At 42.8% G+C, this 22801-nt stretch overlaps 1 protein-coding gene across 10 annotated transcripts in view; it reads left to right on the top strand.

Annotated features, from left to right (window-relative positions):
• The window catches only part of RASAL2 (RAS protein activator like 2), a 162958-nt gene that overhangs the window by 81566 nt on the left and 58591 nt on the right, over window positions 1-22801 (top strand). For 9 of the 10 annotated variants that reach the window (XM_088170342.1, XM_088170340.1, XM_088170341.1 and 6 more), the window contains exon 3: window positions 7247-7370. In XM_088170342.1, coding sequence (XP_088026468.1) covers window positions 7247-7370 — 124 coding nt within the window. Of the gene's footprint in view, window positions 1-7246; window positions 7371-17734; window positions 17826-22801 lie in introns of those variants that run through there. The other variant, XM_088170346.1, reaches the window with a different exon arrangement.

Below are 22801 nucleotides of genomic sequence, written 5' to 3'. Positions count from 1 at the left end.
TGCAGGCATAAAGGTAGGGAAAAGTCAAGGCTTTTTTTCCACAAGTGTTAGTCTAATATAATAGTTTCCTATATTTGGAGATGACCTGAATTTCTATGGCTTTTCTTGATTCTTTTGAAGCTGCTGTATATGGCTGTTAGAGACTGCTAGTGAGACCTGTTTCTGGTGTCGAACAAAATATTAGTCAGCTGAGTTCAGGTTTATTTGCAATGAAATATTGCCTTGCATAGGGGGAGTGGGAGGAAATGGTTTAGAGAAGGACTTGAGTTATTAGAAGGGAGCAGCATTAATGCTGATGTGTGGGAGAGGTGATCAAACACAGGCAAAATGGAAAGCCCATTTAATGTTATTTGTTTACTATGTAATTCCTTTTCTAATCTGACAGGACTGATACCTGAGGAATTGAAGTATGCGCTGTAGAAACTTAAGGAGATGTGAGAATCATTCTGAAACAGTGCTGTAGCAGCATAGCTGGACCAAAAGGATGCATCTAATTAAAGAAATGTAATCAAAAACAACTCTGGCTCATATCACAAATGCTTACCTGAAGGTGGTAATCATGCACTTAGGGGTTTTTATTTCTCCTACTACAGACAGCTGAAAGCATTTTGCTGGGAGTAAGATGAGTCTTTTGACTAGATCCTGAGGAGTAAATGTGGGGAGTCCAATGTATCACATCATTATATTCTCTGTTTAAATACACTGGGTTTTGTCAGAAGCTGAGGAAATTCAATATCAGGCTATAGAGGGCCTGAGGTTTAAGCGCAGCAATAACCCCAAGAAAGCAAGCAGTAGTGTGCATTCTTTCAGTGTGCTCTCAAAGGAATCTTCTGCACTACCACAGCAAGGAATAGCTTGTTTTGGGAAATGCTGCATGCAGATAGGCCAAGCAGACATGCCTTTGGTGCAGGTGTGACTCTGCATACTGATAATGGGATTTGTTTCAGAAGCCTGTAGCTGGAGTCAGATTTGCCATTCTGATTTTCAAGTAATTTGTGACTACTGTGAAATGAAAGGAAAAAGGGAAGTCCTTGCAGAGCCATGAGTGCTCAGTAGGAATATAAGAGATTGGCTTAGTCTCACTTCTGCAAGACTACACAGCAGTGTGCAGACAGTCCCTTACATACAACATATAGAACTGCCAGTCAGGAGAGAGACACAGGGCTGATACTCTGGATTTACACCTTCTTCTAATTTTTCTGAACTAGGAGTATCCCTTTGCAGCCTTCCTGAGAAAGGGGAGGGGAGGCAATGCAGTTAAATTTTTCTTGGCCAGTCATTCAGCACTGAAAGAGGCTCTATGAAATGTGATCTAGAAACAGGAGTACACAAAGGCCTAAGGCAGCAGTGGAGTGAGATGCTTGTCAAGAGCCTGAAGATGGAAAAGTCTCTACAAGGGGAATCATACAAAGCTCCTGGGTGGGACCACTGGTACAGGGAGACTAAACAAAGCCCAGGTGAATAAAGAAGGGGGAGGTTACTTTAAGAAAAAAAATGAAGATTATGTTTAGAGTAAACTTGTTGGAAAGGTGATGCTGGAGGAACTGTTCATTGTCTCAAACCAGGCAATAGGAAACAGGAGCAGGAGAGTTTCCTGCTCTGAACATGGTCATTACTGATAGAACGGGTAGGTCAGAATTCCTTTGGGCTGCTGAAGAGGATCTTAGAAAAAGTGTTCAGGACAGAAGAACACCCACCAGTGAGCAAGAGGGTGTAGGGGAAGGAGGAGGAGATGGCAACAGCAGAGTGCCCTTGCAGCCCAGAGGGAGCACTTGCATCATTGCAAGGCTGACATAACTTGAAAGGTGTAAGTCTGAAACCTTTAGTTTTATTCTCTGTGCATTTGCTTTGTTACTTCACGGAATAAAATTCGAGAATCTTGGCCTGTGTGAGTCTGGAAGAAAACAGAAATGTGTGTTTACACTTTGTAAAATCCTTCTACAAGTGCGTGTGTCCAAGTCAGAAAGTGAAAAGCATACAAAATGTAAACGGGTAAAAGGAACAGTTTTCCATTGTTTCAGTTATAATGCTAAGTTTGGGTTTTTTCAGTTAGTGCTGCTAAAATACAGCATTATGAATTGCAGATTTTTAAGACTAAGAGAACACTACAGAAATAAACAGTGCAGTAGAGAAAATTCATTTATCGTAGTGTCCCACCACTATGAATTTATTGTCAAGGCAATTTGAATGAAGTATATGCAGGAGAATTTTGTGCTGTGCAAGAGCAAGAGTAGGTTGAAAATCGGAGGCCTTTTGAAGTGCAACTTGATCCAAAAATATCTGTAATTACTTAGACAAAAATAGTCTGGCAGTATCACCTTGTGTAGTGTAGAAAAACATTAATTACTTGACACTTTGTCAGCTTTATAAAATGAGAATAGGTGAGACTGAAGAATGAAAATTATTAATGAAAGGAAGAGATCAACGCCCAAAAAGTAAGTAGAAAGAAAATTAATCCCTGTAGGAACATGAGAGACAACTTAGCAAATAAGGCATCCTGAGTGACAGGAGATGTGCAATTATTACAACATGTCCCAGTGTGATAATATTTATTAGCATTTTCCAAGACAAGGAGAACAGACCTAGACTGATGCCCATAAAAATCAGGTATTTCTTCCACAAGGAAGAGTTTCCCCTGTCAGGAAGGTGTAGATGTTTTCATCTGCTCTGGGAAACCTGTTTCATCAGGTGGGAGGAGCTGTGAGGGTACAATAGAAGTGTCTGTAAAATCAGAGCCATTTAAAACAGGGAAAGGCAATGAGTGCTCATGAAGAGTGGTTCCAGACAAACAACACTGCACAGCACTTCCACTTTGAGGGATGTGACAAATGGGTGCACCTGGCTTTGGGCTGCTTTTTAGTTAGGCTTTGTCAGCAACTTGGCTGCAGTCCTGCAGAATGTTTTAGTCTTGTGTTCACCTAGAAAAGAAGATGAACAACACTTTTCACTGCGTTAGACTCTTCCCTCTCTGCACCAAAACCTCATCTTTCTTCTTGGATTTAGAGGTGGTTTTAATCGAGGGAAAAGGCTATCAAAGACCTACATTCACTGTGACAAGATCCACTGCTTACTGGTGCTGGTGGCAGAGACCAGCAGCAACAGCACACCTGAGATGTATTTTCCTACTCTTCCATCTCCTGTGACTGACACCAGAAGTGGTATGACAGTGGTGATCCCAAAGGATCACTGCTGCGTGGGGCCCTGGGGGAAGTTCTTCCCAGATCCCACTGCCCTCCTCCTCAAAGGACTTGTCACATTGGTGGTCTTGCAGCAAACACTTTTCACCTGTAAATAAGAGTTTGTAAAAGCTGAAACCAGCCATAGGATAAGATTTTCCTCAATTCCCAAGCAAATTTAATTATTTAATTTCCAAAAGCTCAGAGAAATGTTTGTTGTCAACATTTTTAAAGTGGATTTTCGTGTCAAAATTTTAGCTAGCTTCTAACTTTCTGAAGGAAGGTAAAAATTAAAATGAAATATTTAACTGTTTTTCTGACATGATTCCAAACTACCTGACTGTTAGATCAGAAGAGTCTGCAAATTCTCAAATTTATGTCTTGAACCACTCTTTCCAATCTTGAAAAAACTTACTGCAATGAAGACTTCTTTTTCACCTACTTTTTTTAAGAGGGACTATCTTAGTTTGCCTTTAGGAGGCATCAAATGCTTGGAAAGCTCTTACTCCTATTACTTCTGAAATCGCCTCATCATCAAGCTGCTAGAAATCCCTGACACAGACTTTTTATACTTAAAAAATATGTTTGGTGGCAGGTGAGTTGGCATGCTGTTCAAGTATTTAGAGTCTGAGCTCTGAACCCATCCTCATTAAATTGTGAAATCTGTCGCAGAAACGTGACCTGTGATGAAAATTGTTAAGATTGCTAAAATGATCAGTATTGGGACTGTCCCTATTTACCTTTTTATCAGAGAATTAACACTGCTCAGATCCCAGTCCTGAACCAGCAGCCCTTCAGCATGTCAGCTGAGGGTCAGAGAATTCCCAGGTTGGTGAAGTTTCAGCAGAGAAAGAAGAGGATAAAACTGAATAGGGGAAAAAAAAAACCAAAAGAGCTGAAAGGCTGAATCACCATTAGAGTCCTGACTCTGCAAGGCTGTGCCATTCTCTTCAGTCCTTTGCTGAACTGCTTGCTGGAGTGGCAGGGGCTAGAGGAGTGTTGGGAAGCAGTTGTCTGCCTTGGTCTTCACATGGTATTTATTTGTGCACTTCCTTGTGTTTTGGTGCCTCCCATCCATGAATCCGTTTGTCTGACCACAGAGCACTTTATACAACTGTTTAAAATGTGTCTAGTCCCAAGAGATGCAGAGCTGCTGACCAAGCTCGTTTTACATGTTCACTAAGCTGTATTATTTTTTAGAGCAGGCTGGTCTCATGCTAAGCAATAAATACTGGCCCTGCAGTCTTTGAGTTATTTCTTTTTGTCAATATAAACTGAGACTATGTTTTGGAGAAGCTTTACTGTAAATAACGAAACATTTTGAAGTCAGACTTTTTGAGTTACTTTGCTACTTTAATCTTGTCAATTAGATTGGGAGATGTATATTCTCTGGCATAGAGCAAGCAATATAGCATTAAAATGTTGTTCCTTCTACAATTTATGAAATTATTGAATGAAATAAATGATAGCAGGTTTTTTCTCAAGCCACTATAAACACTAAAAAAAGCAGGGTTTTGCTGGTGTGGACTGTACTGCTATAGGTGAACACAGCTACACCAAAGGACTGCTTTTAGTGACCCTGAGCATGTGCTCCTGCTCTGGGCAAGCGCTTGGTCCAAAGAGCTGAGTGAGCCAGTGCTGGGACCTGAGCTCTCAGACAGTCCTGCTGCTAAGGGCTCAGTCCCTGCCTGATGGTCAGTCCTGTCTCTGGTATGCAGGTTTCTGTTCACCACCAACTCCAGTGAACAGCACATGAGTACAGCCTGTGTGCTTCTCCCAAGGATTCAGAGAGTGTTGTGGGCTCACTCCCCATTCTCCCCTCCCCTGTGGCAGAGTCAGGCCATCCCCGTGGCTATCCATGCTGTCATCAGGGTGGCAGTAGTGGGATTTTTTGTGTCAGTGGATTAAAAGAATGTTCCTGCCACCCCATGTCTGAAAGCCCACAGAGGTACTGAAGTGTGCTTGGAGAGGGACTACATTCATTTCTCAGTGGAAAAAAAGCCTAATAGTGGGCAAATCAACTCTGCATTGGCTGTACTGCTCTAGAGCAAGCAGGTAGGTGTAGGTGCAACGAGCCCACTGTGGCAGGAGTTTAAGGAGTGCTGAAGCAAGTGTGTGTGGTATGACTGGTAATAGCTGATCTGGAAACAGGGCTCACAGCATCCTACCAAAAAATTCCCTGAAGGAAATGAGAAGAGGCAGAGGATCAGGAGAGTGTTTAGAAGGAAATAAGGCTAAATGGAGCCTCCAGATGAGAACTGAAAATTTAATATGTAAATGTGATGTAACAAATGTGGCATAAACCAACAAAATTAGTCAGTGTTTAACTTACTGATGTGCTTTTGCAGAGAGATTATATAGCTGTAGAAATCACCAGAGAAGACAAGTTTGATCAGAATAAGCACCAGGGGCTTGGGAAACCTGTATTGAAAAATGGGCACTGTTTGAAGGGGACAAATAGACCAGGATAGTAATTAATAGCCATTAAAAAATTACATTAAGAGAATGCTAAGTGCTTAGAAATCAGGAAATGCCAGAACAAGTGTGGAAGAGCCATTGTAGTGTGCAGCTTATTTCTTAAAAATCCAGTATTTCTGAGATCTTTTACAACCTTCCGTGCAATTGAATGTGTAGCCGTGGAAAGGGGTTTTAACCCTTTAAGTGCAGTGGAAATAAGATGCACAGCTACATGGTCGTCTTTCATGACAGGAAGAAAGAGCCAAGTTTATTCAGAAACACACTTGGTTTTATAGCATGACTCGCAATTCCAAGAGTAGAGAAAAGGTGATTGGTTCAGAGAGAAGACACCCAGTTGCCAGGGCCTGGTCACACACCACAACAGGTGTTCTATCTTGTTATTAATTCCTTTTTATTTTGACCAAATTATCACCCTGGGAGAAATTCTCCCTGGCCTTGAGCTGGGCCAGCTTATTGGCTGGGAACAGAGCTGAAAAGCTCCAGCCTGGAATATTTTTCAGGCTGTAATTTTCTTACTTTCTCAATATGTGTCCCACATGAATGATAGCTTTTTGTTTGCTATTAATACTCATTTTTCAGAGTTGATGGAAGATACGAAAGGATAAGCAGCTCAGGAAGTAGGACAGGGACTTTTTTTTATTCCTTTAGGTGCCAGCTGTATGTTATGTAGCCATATGAAAAGAAATTGCCATCCTACATGTACTGTGGTTGTACTGTTGGAACCAAAGTCCTCATCAAAAGTACACTGAGATGTGTGTTAGTTTTGAGCCTCCCTCCAGTCCCTAGGTGCTGAATCTCCCTCATCGTTGAGGTTTCTTCCAGCAGTTGGAATGTTCAGGGGAGTCCCACCCAAAGCACAGATTCTAGGCATGGTAACAGGCACCAACAGAACGTGTGGTGAGCAGTACCGAGCGGTGTGGTGAGCAGTACCGAGCGGTGTGGTGAGCAGTACCGAGCGGTGTGGTGAGCAGTACCGAGTGGTGTGGTGAGCAGTACCGAGCGGTGTGGTGAGCAGTACCGAGCGGTGTGGTGACCTGCGTGGCTGCAGGTGCTGCGACTCTCTGGCTTGGAGCCACCACAAATGCAGTGGTTCACCAATCCTGAGCTCACTTATTACCTGACCATGCCAAGACCTGCTGGACCATAGCCATGAGCGTGCTGCTCAGGGGTCTTCATCTTTGGAGGTGGCTCTCTGCAGCCTGGGGCCGCCTGTACAGCGCCTTTGTCCGCCAGGTAGCTGTCGCAAGTTTTGTTTCTGCAAAGTCTAGCACGGAGCCATCTGAGCAGCAGCCTTTGCCTGACTTTCCCAGAGTGGAAGCAGCCATGGGTCTGGCGCTGGGGCAGCAGTTTGGAAAGGCAGGACTGCTTTGTTAGTCGGGGGGTCAGAGGCTGCTGGCCCCGCTCGTGGCTATCGTTGGGCTGAGCGTGCTCTTTACCACCGGGGAGCCTCCAGAACTTTGTGTTAAGGCTACAGATACCAAACTATGCCCGAGAGCTATAAGCAGAGTCTAAAATGAAGTCTCCTATCAAAATGGCATATTAACAACGTGGCCTGTGGCGAGTTAACAGCTGTCGGTGTGGTTTTTCCGCAGGTGCCGACGGAAGGGACCCCGGAGCCGCAGGATGCCTCCCGCGGGCGCTGCCTGCGCCGCACTGTCAGCGTCCCCTCCGAGGGCCAGTTCCCCGAGTACCCGGCAGATGGGGCCGCCCAGCTAGGTAAGACAGAACCTCGGCCACGGGAAATAAATACATCAGTTGGGCTGCGAGCTCTCAGAGGGCAGCACCCTGCCAGGGCAGCCTGGTTAGGTGAGTACCACCGCAGGATGTGGAGATCCTGCAACCCAGGCTGCGTGTGTAAATGCCTCCAGCAAAGCGACTGCCAAACACCAGGATTTATCCGAATACCAGAGAGATGGCTGTGGGATGCTGGAGGAACTTGGCACACGGGGAGCTTTGTAGCTGTGTTTTTAAACTCGCTAGGCACCCTGGGATTTAAAGGTGAGAGCTGCTGGATGCAGGTCAGTGGGAATGCAGCTCTTGCAGATGGCTCTAAGTGGTTCCCACTGGTTTTGAACTGTTAGGTGGTTATGTTTTACCTCACCTCTGGAATTTCCTTTGCTTCATGTTTTCACAACAAGCACCAAATAACAGGTTTTTCTCTAGCTTACCTCATCCCTGTTCAGGGTACAATTCCTAAAAGAAACAGCCATCTGCCTGCTGTTTGCTATAATTATCCATGCTGAAATTTAGGCAAAGCAAAAGAAAAGATAGGTATTAAAAATGACAGACAAAGACTCTGTTGCAGTGCTTCCCCAGATTTGGCCCAGTTCTCCCTCTTTTCCCCACCCCATCTGTCACTGCATAAAGAGCACCATTCCAGCTCTTCCCAGAAAAGAAGGAAGAGGTGGCAACCACACACAAATGAGCTCTTCTTTCTCTTCCCAGCCTATGCAAGAAGCTTTCCTTCACATAGGCTGGTGAGACTTAGGAGCAGTTCTTCCCTGCTTCACTCCTGGGAGAGTGAGCTATGAGGAATAAACATGCATCCGTAAATAGTAAAGCAGCCTTGATAACTGCTATCAAAGGTAAAGAGCAGATAAGGTATTTTTCATTTCACAGCCTCAGCTGTTTTGTTTTTACTAAGAATTTCATTTTGCAAAATATTGCACACAAGTAAGGAAAATCCCATTCTTGTAGATAGCTAATTAACACATTTCAACTGTATTGCTTATTTATTTGTACTTGTCAATAGCACTGTTTAACTCTTCCTTATTTGAGGAAGGCAGATAAAATAATTTTTTTTTATTTCTTAGATTCCAGATTGGAAGTCTGAAAATAAACAGGGTAAAGTTGGGGGATTTAGGAAGGAAAACTGCAAAATACTTTGAGATGAGTGACATGAAAAGAGCCCTGACTAGATTTTTTGGTGGCGTTTCAAATGCACCTCTAAATGATCATCTTGTTTTGCCACATGAATAAATGTTCATTCTTGTTTGGAACTAAACCTGCTATTAATCATGTTTACATAGTGTTGTAGGCAGAATACTTACTCCAGGTATATGGCTAGTGAGGTGAATGAAGAATTGTATTGCAGCCAGTCTGCGCTAGGCAATGAATATTATTTATAGCTTCACAAGCTAGAAAGACCTTTAAAAATCTAAGATTTAAATTCCTTCTTCTTCTATACCATGTGCAAAAAATGGGTATATTTTCTAGACTTCACTGAGCGTCTCAATAGCTAGAAATCCCAGTGTTATTTTTTTAAATGGAACCTTGTAACATTCTTGATCTTTCTTGAAGGCCATAGGAAATGGATGACTCTGCTATTTGGTATCCGCCTTGCTGTGTATTTTGCTTCAGTTTTAGATGCAAGTGCATCTTGTAGTGTGTTATTTGATATATGCCTGACAAGAATATATTAAAAGTACAAGATATCTACATGGTCTTCTCCATGTGAGAGCTACAACTGTAGTGAATACAGATATCAAGGAGTGTGTAGGCAAAACAATTGGGCATGCAATGGGAAGGGAAAAATTGAGCAATGCCCTTTCTGTGAGTATGGATGAGAGTGAGAGGGAGGGAAGGTCATATATGATCTCAGATTGCAGTGCCCTAGGCAGTTCCCTTGTTCTCACATCCTAGTTAAAAATGTCTCTTGACATGATTACAGAATTCCTGCTAATGAAAAAAGTGGGTTGATAGCAAGCAGTGGGAATAGCTTTATGTCAAGATGCTGAGCCAGAGGACACATTAGTGAAGGGAACCATTGCACATCTTTATACAGTGGAAGAAACAGATGGTGGCAGCCAGGACCTATCACAAGCAGTACAGATAGCAACTGCACTAAAATAGCTTTGGAATGGACACCAAAAGCTGAAAGGCGCAGCTACAGTATCTGGAAGAGAAATTGCTATGCAGAGCTGATAAGAATATCATGCTAGTCCTAGGGAAGCATGTGGATAACTGCAGGCCTTGCATCTGACAGTGATATCTGAAATTACTCTTTGCACAAGAACTCCTTAGGAATGGCTCTAGTGCAGAGGTGAAGGCATAGCAATAGCATTTGCTATTTTCTCTGAGTAAGGTTGCCATACCTCTCTTGTGATTTACTAATTAATAGATATATTTATTAAAAATTAAAAAGGGGGATAAGGCTTTTTTTTCATTTGTAGAAATAAAGTTATAACTTGTATGAGAATCTTTTTGTTAATGGAGCAAATGGAACAGTGCTTCAAGGGCTTTGCATAATCAGCAGTAGCACTCATTCTGCAGATTTCTGTGGCATTCTTTACAGAATTATGCACACATCTGTGTAGCACCATTCTTAGGAAGTGTGTGGGAGAGAAACTACCCACGTTACATCTGAGAAATTGAAGCGAGAGCTGTGTAACTCCCCGAGTTCAGCATTAAGTCAAGTGTGCTTCACCCAAGGGCTGCTGAAGTATTCTCACTGGATCTTTCATTTCTCACCCTTGCTGCAGGGTTGGCTCAGCTGTTTGGGAGACAGCTGCTGCACCACCGTGGTTACAGTCCCATGTACCAAGATAGACACCAATTTCCACATACTTCAGTACAGTGAGCCATAATTTGTGATGGTTCAGCAGCTGCCAGAGGAGCAGCTGAGCCATCCCTTCTGTGCAGCAGGAACTACTGTGGTCACCCTCAAACGAGGGCCAGAGGGGCAGACACAGAAAAAAACACAAGATGGAAAGTGGCTTGTTTAAACACTGAAAACTAATAAAATAATTTAAAAACTGTAACTCCAGAGGCACTCAGCATATGCTGCTAGCTTAACAGCTTGTCCTCTGCTTGTAGGAAGTGGAGAGGTTGTTGCTAATGCTGAGATTCTTAATTCCTGTCTGGAAGATACACTGTACACTAAGTTGTGTCAGCAAGCCATCTGTTATATATATGCCATAAAATTTCCTTGATGCATAATCCTTATCATTGTAGTAATACCTCTGTGAGTGAACAGGCACACTCTAAATATGTCATTTACTTGCTAGAATTTCATCTCGGCAGCACTTACTCAGAGGAGCCTCCATTCAAGAAAGCTAAAAATGTAGCTGTAATTTCTTCCTAACTCCAGCTTGACAGCCTCTAACCTTCTTTCAAGTGTTATTTGCAATGGGCCAATTCTGTTACAAAGTGTGATTCAGGCCCTGGAGACCAGCACCTAAATGTCACAGGAAGAGGAACTCAAGCTGGCCCATCTCCGTTTTGCCTCCAATTCTGCTCCAGATTCTGCTCTTTTCTAACAGGTGTATTTTTTCCTGTTAGGGAGATTACATCCTTTTAAAGGATTGTTGTTTATAACAGTCTGTTGGAATTAGCCCATTCATATAGTAAAAGCATGATTCAGATTTCCACCATTCATGCTGTTTGACAGGCTAGTAGTAGTTACCACTTCCTTTCCCAAAATAATTGTCTTCTCTCTTGCTCTACTTCCTTCTCACCACCTGCTCACTCTAAATGAGAGCTGTTTAAGAGACTACACAGCAAAAGTTTGGATTCTGGAAGCTTTGTGGCATTAATAAGAGATTTTTTTTGCCTGCATATGTGGAAATATCAGGAGGAATTGAAAGTGATCAAAGGCTTTGGGGTTCTTTGTTGCTGTTGTTTTTTTAAAGTATTAGGAAAAAGCTTCATCAGGGAGAGTTTTGAGATTCTCTGATGCTTGGAATGGCTAGTGGTGATGCAAATAAATCTTTTTATATTTGGAGGTGAAATCATACAAGAAAAAGAAAAAGACTGTTTAACTTGTTGAAACAAGTTAACCCGGCTTTTTCTCAGTCGGAATGTGCCTCTCTTGAAAAAAGGTTGCTGAAAGGAGGTCAGAGGTGAAGATGCCCCTTGTAAATTTTAGTTTTGTCCTCACCCTGAGTCACTAGCACTGAGAATGAAGCACTGATCTGTTTCGATGGCAGACCCAAATTGCATTGCTACCAGGTGAGCAGTTAGCTGGGCAGAAATCCTGCCTCTGTACTCTTCTAAAAATCCAGAGGCTTTGGAATTGGAGTGAGCAACAGAAGATGAGTTAAGCAGCATCTGGTTTCATTGCTGCATGGTGTGTACCTCTTAGAATAGTTCCTGCAAGTCTCTGCTGAGCCCTCCTGCCTGGGGAGGATTGCTCCAATACCCAGCCCATGCTCTTTCTTCAGGTAAAAACCTGGCAGGAGAGAACAGACAAGAGCTAAAAAGATTCCTGGGGTGGTTTTAAAAACTGCTGTTTCTAAGACAAAGTTGTTTACAGCTAAAACTATCAAAGCTGAGCCTTGCTTTCTATATATTCCAGCTGGAATGAGTATTTGTGATGAATGAAAAAATAGATTTACTCTGTGCTCACCACATAATTAAGAGCATTATACAGTAAGAGCTAGGATAAGTACCTGGAAAGGGTTACTAGTTTTAGAGATGGGGAGAGAGACTGTTTTGAAAGAAAAAGGATTGTTTGTTACCTGCTCAGTGGAAGAACCTGCAATGCACCAGTTTTTACACTCAGTAAAGATTTTTATGTTCCACAAAAATTTATTTAGGAGATATGCAGGAATTTGATATAATGGAAGTCCTGTCACTTCTAAGGAAACTGTGTGCCAACAAGCGGGCTGTCCTTCACCCTCCACCACTCAGCTTGGCTACAAAGAATATCTGCTAGAAAGTAGGGATGAAAAAATGCACTCCCCTGTATCTCATCTGTAGGAATTTATGGTGTGTCTTGATGAAGTAATTTTCCCAGTAGCACTGTCTGCTTTTTCACCCTGCTGCCATGTGCAAAATACCAATCTACTGTCAACTGTTATGCATAGCAGGGATGCAAAACAGGGTTTGTGCTTAGCCCTCAGTCTGAGGGGTGTGTTTGGCAGTATCTCTGGCAGGAAGATGGATTCAGATGTGCTGACTTGACGTGTTTGCCTGACCTGGGCTTGCACCAGCGTGTTTGTGTGTACCTGTGAGAGATTCCCATCCTCCTCTGCAGACTCAGAAGAATCAGATGCCTTGCTGCCAGTTCCCTTTATTATGTAATTTAGCAAGCCTCAGTGAGCGGTTGGGGATTTTCTTTTACTTTTTGAACTGTGCTTTGTACCACGAACTTCAGTTGCAGTGCCCCCCCAGCAGCTGCAAGGTGATGCTGGACTGAGGTCGGGACAGGGAGTGTGGTTCTGCACCCTGTGGGATGTGGCACCACACGGTGTTTCCACAGGCTGCAGGTGGTCCCATGCATTTTGAGCCCCATGGCTCTATTCTGTGCTTCCCTTCAGCCCAGACCTGCCAGAACTCATGCGTGGGAGCCTTTAGCAAGCTGGGATCTGAAGCCTTTGGCTCATGTAATTACACAACTAAGGGTTTGCTGACAACCACAACCTTTGCCTGCTTCACCGTGTGGTGCCTTGGGTCATGATCTCTTAGTGCTGTGACTTGGGTATGAGTAGTAGGGAGTGTAACTATGCCAAGATCAATTGAAATTCTAAAACTTCTAAGTCTTTAGATGACATTGTTTACCCATCATGTTCTGTCCCAAAATGCAAATGCATACAAACCATGAGTTGCCTTTTAAAAAAACCTCCAGCTCTTGGACAGGCTACACAGAGAAACATCTACTGTGTGAAAAGTGCCCTGCTATCTTTTGCATCCACAAAAGAGGTTAGGAAACTTTGGAAAAAGCCCTGAAGTAATCTGAAATTTGGACAATGTACAGTGCAATTTGCCTGCCTTGGAAGGATGAAGAGTCTGGACAACTCCACTTGAAATTAAAGCTGACTCCAGGGAGGCTGGATGTAACAAACAGGATGCCTGGATCTCAGTGACATTCCCCTGGGCAGTTGGAGTTATTTGTATACAGAAAATTGCCAAGCTGCTATCTTTCTTCTTCTGTAACGTGAGCGAAGCCAAAGGATTTTGGTTTGTTCTGAGTACTGCTGAAACTTTATTCCCTTGCACACAGATCATCTGTGCTGAAAGCTGAGTTTCATCATGAAGCAAATTTTATCTGTTTAGATCTTAAACCTTTTTAGGGCAGAGATAAGGGGTAAGAACACATAATCTCAGCTTTCTAATATTGACGCATAATCTGTTAGGGCTTTTTTTTTCCCTTGGAAATGTATATTTCATCCCTGCCCACTGCTTCCAGAGCACACACAAAAAAATCACTTTAGTGATTTTTAAATTTTATGTTGAGAGCATAAAAGAACACTTTGTAAGGAGAGCGTGTTGTGCAATGTTGTAATTTCTAAGAACTGGTGGCTCTTGGGCCATCTGGGGCAGATTTGTTGCCTGTGTTCTAACCAAATCCTGGTTTATTATGGAGGGCCTTATGATTTTGCTTTGTTTTCTCAAGAACAACAATAAAAAAGTATTTATTAAATTCTTTAGAGACATCTCCCTTAAATCATACATGAATTCACTGTGGATTGTTCAATTTTGTAGACCTCTTTTCTAGTTGTTTATCTTGTGGCAAAAAGTAATAGCACTTCACCCAGCCATCAATAACGACTGACTTTTTTCCATCAGTAATGACTGGCTTAACACTTAATGGAAGATCAGCCTTCCTTCCTACTGCCTGAATTTCCTTGTCTTGTCTAGAGTTGATTTGAACTGTTGACCTAAACTTAAATGTACTGATCTGCTTCAGAGTTTGGTATTAGTTAACAGAATTAGCTGTTGATCAGTTTATAGCTTTAGTATAAATTGATATTGATAAAAAATGCAAATATTTATGAGATTAGGTGCATCTAGTTTGAAATCTGTATGAAATTAAGTGTACAAAGCTGTCTCTGCTGTGCAAGGATATGCACATTCCGGTCGTCTTGCTCTCCCACCCTCCTTGGTGCTGCTTTTGTTGCTTGCCAGGGGAATCGATGTGACTTCACACAGCTAAGTGATGATCAATTCCTTGTTGTGTTGATGGGCTGGCCTTGAATGTGACCTGGGAGATGTTCCAAATTAGCCCCAGTAGCAGCCTGGAGTTAGAGGAGCTTGGGTGTAATACAGAGCTGCTCTCTCTGTTGGCTTTGATGGAGCCAGTGCTCTTACAGTAGGAGTGGAGCCACGGCCCAAGCACATACTGGGGACTTTATTACCCTGCCACCCTTTGTCAGTGTTCCCTCTTTCATGGCACAAGGGGAGGAAAGAATTAGAACTGTGATTTTTATCTGCAAAGTGGATAAGAACGTTTCAGCAGCTCAGCAGAGAGAGATAATTTACTTAAAAGAAAAATTTAAAAGTTACAGAGGAAAACTGGGGTATTGAACTCCACTGGAGTTCGTCAGGAACTCTTCTACCAGGCACCTCTGTGCTGCAAGCTAATCATGGATTCCCAAAAGCAGCCTTGGAGCTGGAGAGGACTATCCATTCTAGCACTGATCAGTGCCCATTAAGATACAATTGGTGGTCCAGTAAAGTGCTTTTGGCTACAGACTAATAATTCTTCATGCATGTTTGAGGCTGCTTGATCTCATGCATCGCCCAGTGAAGAACTGAAGGGTTTTTCTGCTTTATTTTTGTCTCAATTGAAACTGCAAATATTTCCTTCACCTTTCAGAGAGCTGGATGCAGTTTAGGTGAGGATCTGACCATTGAAAGTTCTAGTCATCTCACTTGTTCCTTCTCAGAAATAGTCTTTTCCCACTGTTCTGTGGCATGGACAAACTAAAGCAGTATCATAAAAGTCCTGTTATTTGAACCAAAGTCATGCAATATTTTCAGAGGTTTCTAATAATTTTTATTCAATGTCACAGTCTTTTGGAAACAACTCTTATCCCTAGACTTTGCAAATTGCATTTCAAATTTCTGAGTCTGGGTAGATTTCTAGAATAATTCCAAGTACTTGTATAATCTGCCTTTCTCACCTGTAATTTTTTTATTTATTAATTGCCCCATTCACTCTTTTTATCTGAGTCTTCAGCAGATGTCTTTGGTTGAGTCAGACAGATTCTTCAGCATTTCAGAAATCTTTTTTTGAGGTCCATACAGCAAGTTGGAGGATTGACAAAAATAGCTACCCAGACTGAACCTTCCTGCATCACTAAAAATGGCTTCTTTGGGAGAAATAGGCAGATTATGGCCATATTTCAGAGCTGAATCTGAAGTTTTAACTGTTCTGTTAGAACCTGATTTTGAAACAGAGGATTCCTAAATGATGGAAAAAGAAAAAGCAAAACCTGGAAACAAATCCAGACAAATTGCAAACAAATAAATAAATAAAAAGAAAGAAAGTAAGAAGCCAGGATTTGCCCATAAAAGCACAAGAACCCTTTGAAGAGATGTACAGGCTAACTTTTACATCCCAGTCCTAAATTTTTCCATCTTTTCTCTCATGCCCTGTGGTACACGTGAATTGTGTGATGTTGCTCCACCCTCCGGAGAGATGCTTTTCTGTGGTGCCGCTGGTACAGAGCTCTGGAATGAAGAGTGCTGTGTAATTAGCAGAGCATTCGTGGCTCTCTGCCATGGGGTGGGCACACACAGGAGATCATGGGCCCTTAGGAGCTGTTGCTGCTCTCGGCGGAGTCTGCCTCCACTCTGATCCCAAGTTTTTACTACTGATTCCAGGAATTAGGCATTTCCAAGCAAGAGATCAAACCAATTTGTCCTTTGGAGGGACTGTATATTTTGTTATGCTGCTGTTAGTGACAGATCTTTGCGGGAAAATGCCTTTTTTTTAAGCCTCTCTCCTGTTCCAGTGCTACTCTTGGTGCAGGATCCCGGATCCCTTAGTGATTGGCTTTAGAGGGCTAGGGAGCAGTTACAATTTTTTATCATTTATTTTGCAGCCAGTAATGTTTAAGCACACTTTGAGTAAGTTGCTTTCCCAAGGGCTAGGCTTGCTTTTCCCACAGATTTTCCACCTGAGCCTTGGCAGGAGGTAGGGTGACCAAAGCTTCCAGGGGAAACACTGAGGGTGTGGGAAATTGTTACCTGAGATAATGTGCAGAAGTTCGTTTTAAGTAACCCTGCAAGAAGAAAGGTGGTGGAAAAAAAGGACTGAATCAGAGGGGAATATGGTATTGCAATCAAACGGCAGAATTGGAGAAAATTAGGAAACAATTGAAGAAAATTAAAAATAAACAGAACACTCACTCTTGGCAAGAGCAAAAGGTAGGAGGGAGCATGCAGCCCCTCATTTCTTGGTGAGCAATTTTAGCCTGTTTAGCAACAGGCTGAACAATTTCACATTCTTCTTGTGTGTGTGTTTGTGTGCTCCGGTGGCCCTGGCTGGCAGGTGGGATCTGCTGGAGGGCAGACTATGGGCTTTTAAACATGAGACGCTCTTGTCTTGGGGTGTCACAACGTTTAACGGGATGGTATGGTGGCAGCAGCAACCAAACTGTGTAGGGCTTGGCTTCTGTGTCTTAAAAAGCTATAAATAAAAATGCTATGCCTGGAAGTTCAGCTCCCAGCACTTCTAAAATAAAAAAAGAACAGAGCTCAGGAAAAGGCAATTAGTATCAGACTTCACCATTTCACTCCCAAAGCCACAGATCTTTGAATTTAAAGACAAAAACAAAAGTCAGTGCAGAAAACAAAGGGGGGGAGGGAAGTTTATTGTTTGCTTAAGTGACACTTGGGCTTTTTTTGGTGCTGTGTATTTCCTAAGCTGTAGGAGCATTTGAAGTGGGGAAACATCTTCAAAGGAAGTGCCGTTTTCCAAACACATTCAGATGTAGTTCCTCGTCCAGCTCATGAGATATTTTCATATAAACTGGCTTCTTGCACTCTGGACAGCGTGTGCAGTGATATCACCCTCTTAAGTTTCCTTGTAGCCGATTTTAGCCTCGGAGTCAGCTGCTTGAAATGCCTGAGTTTCCTCAGCATCAGACGAGTTTTCGCAGGAGTGTCTCCTCCTGCCCACACCCCTCCCACCCCACCCCGAGTGCTTGCGCTGCTCTGGGCTCCGCGCACTCCCTGGGGCCGGGCGGGATGGAGTGCGTGTCCATGCCGGCCGGATCGTGTGGCCCTTTTTGGGGAGCATCCCCTGCGCTGCGGGGGCGGGCGGCTCTCGGAGCGCGCCTCTCGCTCAGCCCGAGCCAAGGAGCTGAATAGCGAGGCTGGCGCTGGACGGCTCCGGCTTTTCTGCATTCCTGCCCGGCCGGGGCAGCGAGCGCGGAGGCTCCGCCGCCTTCCTGGCAGGACCATGGTGGAGCTGAGAGCATTCCCGCAGAATGCAGTGCACAGGTGAGACAGAACCCCCCTGTAGGGCGGGGATTGCTGCGGGGATTGCTGCCAGGCGGGGTTGGCTGCGAGGCACAGAGCTGTTCTGTTTTTAAAATAAATTGAGTTGACTCTAAGCTACTAAAAACTTGCAGGGGTTTTATCTGCGTTGCACGTGTATATCAACTCTTTTATTCATTATTTCGGCTTTATGCAAAGGTGTTTACATTGGTACTTTTCTGCTTACTGGTACAGAAATTAAATGTTAGTATTAGAACAACATGTAGATGCAAAGATGAAGAACAGGTTTTTGTAAGCTGCTTTCATATTATTGCCACTTAAATCATGATGTTTATTCTCCCTCTCACTGAGAGCCCTTACCTCAGTCAGTACATTCTTAAAGGACATTGAATTTCTAGGTAAGGCCAGACATCATCATTCAAGGGCACGCTGTGGGAATATATGTCAGGATTTACTTGTGGCTGGCATTATGTTATGTTTCCAGCATAGGAAGGATGTTGCCAACCTTACTTCCTGTCCCCTAGAAAGTGATGGTAAATCAAGGTTGTTCAAGGAATCCTATAGGTTGCACATAAAAAACAAGATTTGGTTTCCTTTCAATATAAAGGACACTGCCTTAGCAGTGCCACTTGCTTTTCCAGCAGCTTTTGTCCTAAAATGTATTAAGTGTTAGAAAGCTAGAAAGCATTTAAGTTTCCTGCCTTTTGATATGGTTGAACATTTTCGAGTAGATACAAAACCAATAAATGTTGTCTAAGGAACCAGGGAATGAAATCTCCTGAGTCAAATGTTTTCAACCTTGGAAACCTCCTTTAATAGGTGCTGATTATGACATCCTCCTTCCGTAGACAGGGTGAATACTAATTTACTAACTTGAAGAGAACTGTTTTTGTTAGCCTGAACCAATAGGCTTGCTCTGCAGCTGCTTTTGAATTACATGATCAGAAAATGAAAACCTTCTGCCTTAGCTTTTTTCAAACAAACATGCGTTTCTTTGAAAAACAAGCAAACTTTTGGCAAACTGCTTATAAAGGTCAAGGCACCACAATGCCCATCCCTTCCAAATTTCATTTAGGTGATTTTGAGGTAGTTACCATGAGGTTGTCTTTAGAATTTCTTGTCTCCTTTTGGGGTTCTTTCATACGATTAACATGGTAATAGGGTAGAGAATTGAGAGTACAGTGCTGGGCAGTTGTGAAGGCAGATGTGAGCAGCAACTTACTTTCCTGCAAATTCTTCATGTTTTGCCCAGCTTTATCTGATACTCTGTTGGTGCTCTCGCTCTTTTTCTCCTTAAAATCTCCAGGGAGTGGGGAGAAAAGTGTAATTGCAATGAATACTTGAGGTGACTAGTGTCAGAAAATCTGTCATGGCTCTTTAAAGCTCATGGGAGCAAATCAGCTTCATTTGTGCATAAACAGGAGGAAGAGACATTCTGCTGCACTAAGCCTTAACCTTGCCATTTTCTGATACCTGGGAGTCAGTGTAATGTGTAATATTGGAAGTCAGAGAATTTGGGGATGCATCAAATTACAGGGTGTGAATGACATTTGTAAATGACTCGTTGGCATCAAGAGATAGATTCAGTTTCCAGCCTGTAGAGGTATGTACGTTGTCCAAGCTTTAATTCTCCAGAAAGAGAACACTTCCTTTTATCTAGATTTCTTGGCTAATTGGCATTAGACAGCACAAATGTTTTTTAGGAGGGCTAATAATGGTGGGATTTGAAACTGGGCCAATGGCAGAATGGAGACCTCATGATCCTCTTCCATTAATTTTCTTCAGCTATGGATGACTGCTTCTGGTAAGGGAGAGGGAAATCTGTACAGGAAGTCAGCAAGCAAATGGTACAACTACAGGCAGAGCTTATGGTTTCAGCACTATCGCCTCCACATGTGAAATTGTCTACAGGCTAGGAGTATATATGTTATAGATTTAATGGGAAATGATGGTGAAATTGTCGTGGTACACATGACAGCAAAAATTAGATTACAGAGTAAGAGCTGCTTCTATGAGCAGGAGATGGCAACTACAAATGGCTGTGGTGAGTCTGTATGGAACCATAGAATTATTAAGGTTGGAAATTATCTCCAAGATTATCAGCTCCAACCGTTAACCTGGCACTTCCAAGGCCACTACTAAACAATGTCCCTAAAAGCCACATGCACACATTTTTTTAACACTTCCAGGTGACTCCACCACTTCTATGGGCAGCCTGTTCCAATGCTTGACCACCATTTCAGTGAAGAAATTTTTCCTGATACATTCTTGCCTAGCAGAACAGTGCTGATCCTTGGGCAGTGGGTCTGCTGTGGTAACATATGATATTACATTCTTCTTCTCCTGCACCTTCACTGTGCTCAGCAGGGACTTCTAGAGGGCAATGTTGTGATGTGAACACCTGCCAGAGAAGTGGAACAGCTCTGCCAACATGTTTCCTTAGATTCATGTCTTTGGGCAACCTTCAAAAGTGGCATCAACCACAAGCATTGAAAAATCAACATCTGGCTTAAAGAAAGGGGATTTAAACTATTTTTTTCCTATTTATTTATCCATTTTCCTAATTGTTTTGATTCGTTTTGGAGTAGGCTTCCATCAGATTTCCAAGTTCAGTCTCACTGACACTCTGACAGACAGGTCCTTTTTCTAGAATAGATGTTGTAATTGTCTCCACATCTGTTTGGTTCCAGAGGTAACAACTACAGAAAAATGCCAACTGTACAAAATAAAGCATAATTCTAATGCCAGCTTTCACAACATTCATGGTCTTAAAGTCCTGGCCTAGTATGTCCCAAGGTCACTCCAAAATGCCATCTGTATTTTCTTCAGAGAAACTCTCACCAGAGTGTCCAGGAGGAAGCTCTAAGATATTGCATCAGTCAGAAATTAAGCCCATGTCCACAAGATGGAGGACTTGGTATGTCCTTGTAAAAGTTCCTTAAATTATGCAGTCTCTTCCCTTGCCATGCTTCCTTGCTTCACCACCAAATCCGGTCCGTAATTTGGGAAGAGATTAAAAAACCCCTCCATATGCTCCCTTTCTTGCACTGATCTCTAGTGCTTGGCAGGGCCTTGGGCTTTGGCAGTTGCTGTATTTTGGTGCTGATGCAGAGATTAACGTAGTCTTCCTATAAACACATGTGGAACTGAGTGGTAAGAGGGAGGGAGACCACATGATTCATGGGGCAGGGGTAGGGAATCATATTGCTGGTCACAGCCACTTGTTCTCTGGAATGCTCCTGCTTTTCTGCTGCCTACCTGGTAAGTGCAAGCTGCATGTTTTTGGGCTGCTGCATACTAAGAGCTTTTTGGTGGTGGTTTTCTGTCTCTTTATGTGGTGTTAGAAGTTAGCAGGTAACTTTTTTTTTCTGTCTGTGCTAGTCATGGAGAGTTCAGCTCTCACCTGATGGGGTTGGCAAAGCTTTGATTTCTGGATACATAAAGGGAGCAAGCAGTGACCTCAGGGTGGAGCAAAGCTCCCTGCTGGCACGGCACCCTCCACCCTGCTCTGCAGGAATCGCTGGTATTTAGGTTGTGCTGAAAGCAACAAGTTGAACTTGTTGTGGGAGTGCTACATAGGGCTGTCACCTGGAACCCAACATTGTTGGAAGAGGGTAAATGATAATTTAGTTGATGGGGCAGTTCCTGTGATCTGGACAGAAGCCCAAGTGTCATGGTCAGTAGATCATCACATTGATCATGGTGAATGGCGTCCCACAACACTTGGAAACCATCCTTGTGGGTGTCAGGCATTCTGAGGGAACCAGAATGTTGCAGACTGAATAAAATTCTTATTTCTCTCTCATATTTAGTTCTCTGTCATGTGAACTGTTTTTCTCAAAATTCTAGTTCTCTGTTTTCTGTATGTTAATGTGGAGTCATAGAAGGACATGAGACCCCAAACCAATCACCACTCAAACCCCAGCCCTCACTAACTTTTCTTTCATTTGTTTGCTTGTTGGAGATGTCATCCAAATGAGTCTAAATAAGAAAAATAATTCCTGGGTGTTTCCCAACTCTGGTTGAGAAACAGTAGGTCAGGAAGTAATAGTAGAGACCAACAAGAATGGTGGAAGCATGCCAACAAAACTGCCTTAATCAATTATTTTCACAAAATAGAGCACTTGAGAAGATATGAATTGTGCAAGCTATGTGGCCTGCAAGGTGAGCAAGAAAAATTCTTGGGAAAAATGTCATCTTGTGAATGCCAGCATCAGAAATTAAGTACCCTTTACATTCTGCTCATTAAATATATAACTGGGTGTATTCATACTTTAATATGTCTGTTGACATGAGGCATATGGTTCACAGTCTGGAACGGCACTCCAGAGTGGATGGCTCTGCAAATAACGTCTTGGCCCCATTTGGAATTAAATTAGCTTAATATTTTTGGAGTGGTCATTAATGGTACTTACAAACTTGCCGTCCTGTTAGTAACTTAGCTGAATCCCTTGGCTATTCTGAGGATACCAAGGAAGTTGGATGGAGTACAAAAATGTAATTAAGATGGTGTGGAAGTGGGAAAAAGTAGTCCATGGTTGTTCATCAGTGAAGTTCTGAAAATCCAACAGCTCTGTCTGGCTGAATTACCTGTATTATTATATACTAGAGAACTTCAAGGGATGTTGTTTTTCTCACCTTCATTTTGAGCCTTTCTATCCATATTTATCTTTCCAGGATGTCAGTAGGCAGCACTTTCACTGGGAAATTCTTTTTTTCTGCCCCCCTCCTGAGTAACCACTGGTTAAGGTCTCTGATCTCAGCTGGGCTGGGAAGGATGGTGTTGTTCACTCTGGAAGTGAGGAGAACAATTACCCAGCTAAGTGACAATATTACATCAGTGTGCAGAGGTTGTCATCTGCAGCTGGGTAAGAGCTGTTGAGAGTGAGTGTAGAGATCAGTGACTGTGCTAAAATCACTTCATTAAGCAATCTGAAAGGATAAAATACTAGACGATAATGTGTATGTGTGGGCTGGCA

This window comes from Sturnus vulgaris, chromosome 9 (genome assembly GCF_052056855.1).
Source record: "Sturnus vulgaris isolate bStuVul1 chromosome 9, bStuVul1.hap1, whole genome shotgun sequence".
In the NCBI taxonomy this organism is placed as follows: Eukaryota; Metazoa; Chordata; class Aves; order Passeriformes; family Sturnidae; genus Sturnus; species Sturnus vulgaris.
The sequence above is the reverse complement of the archived record's forward strand: the minus strand, read 5'-3'. Positions and strand labels throughout refer to the sequence as shown.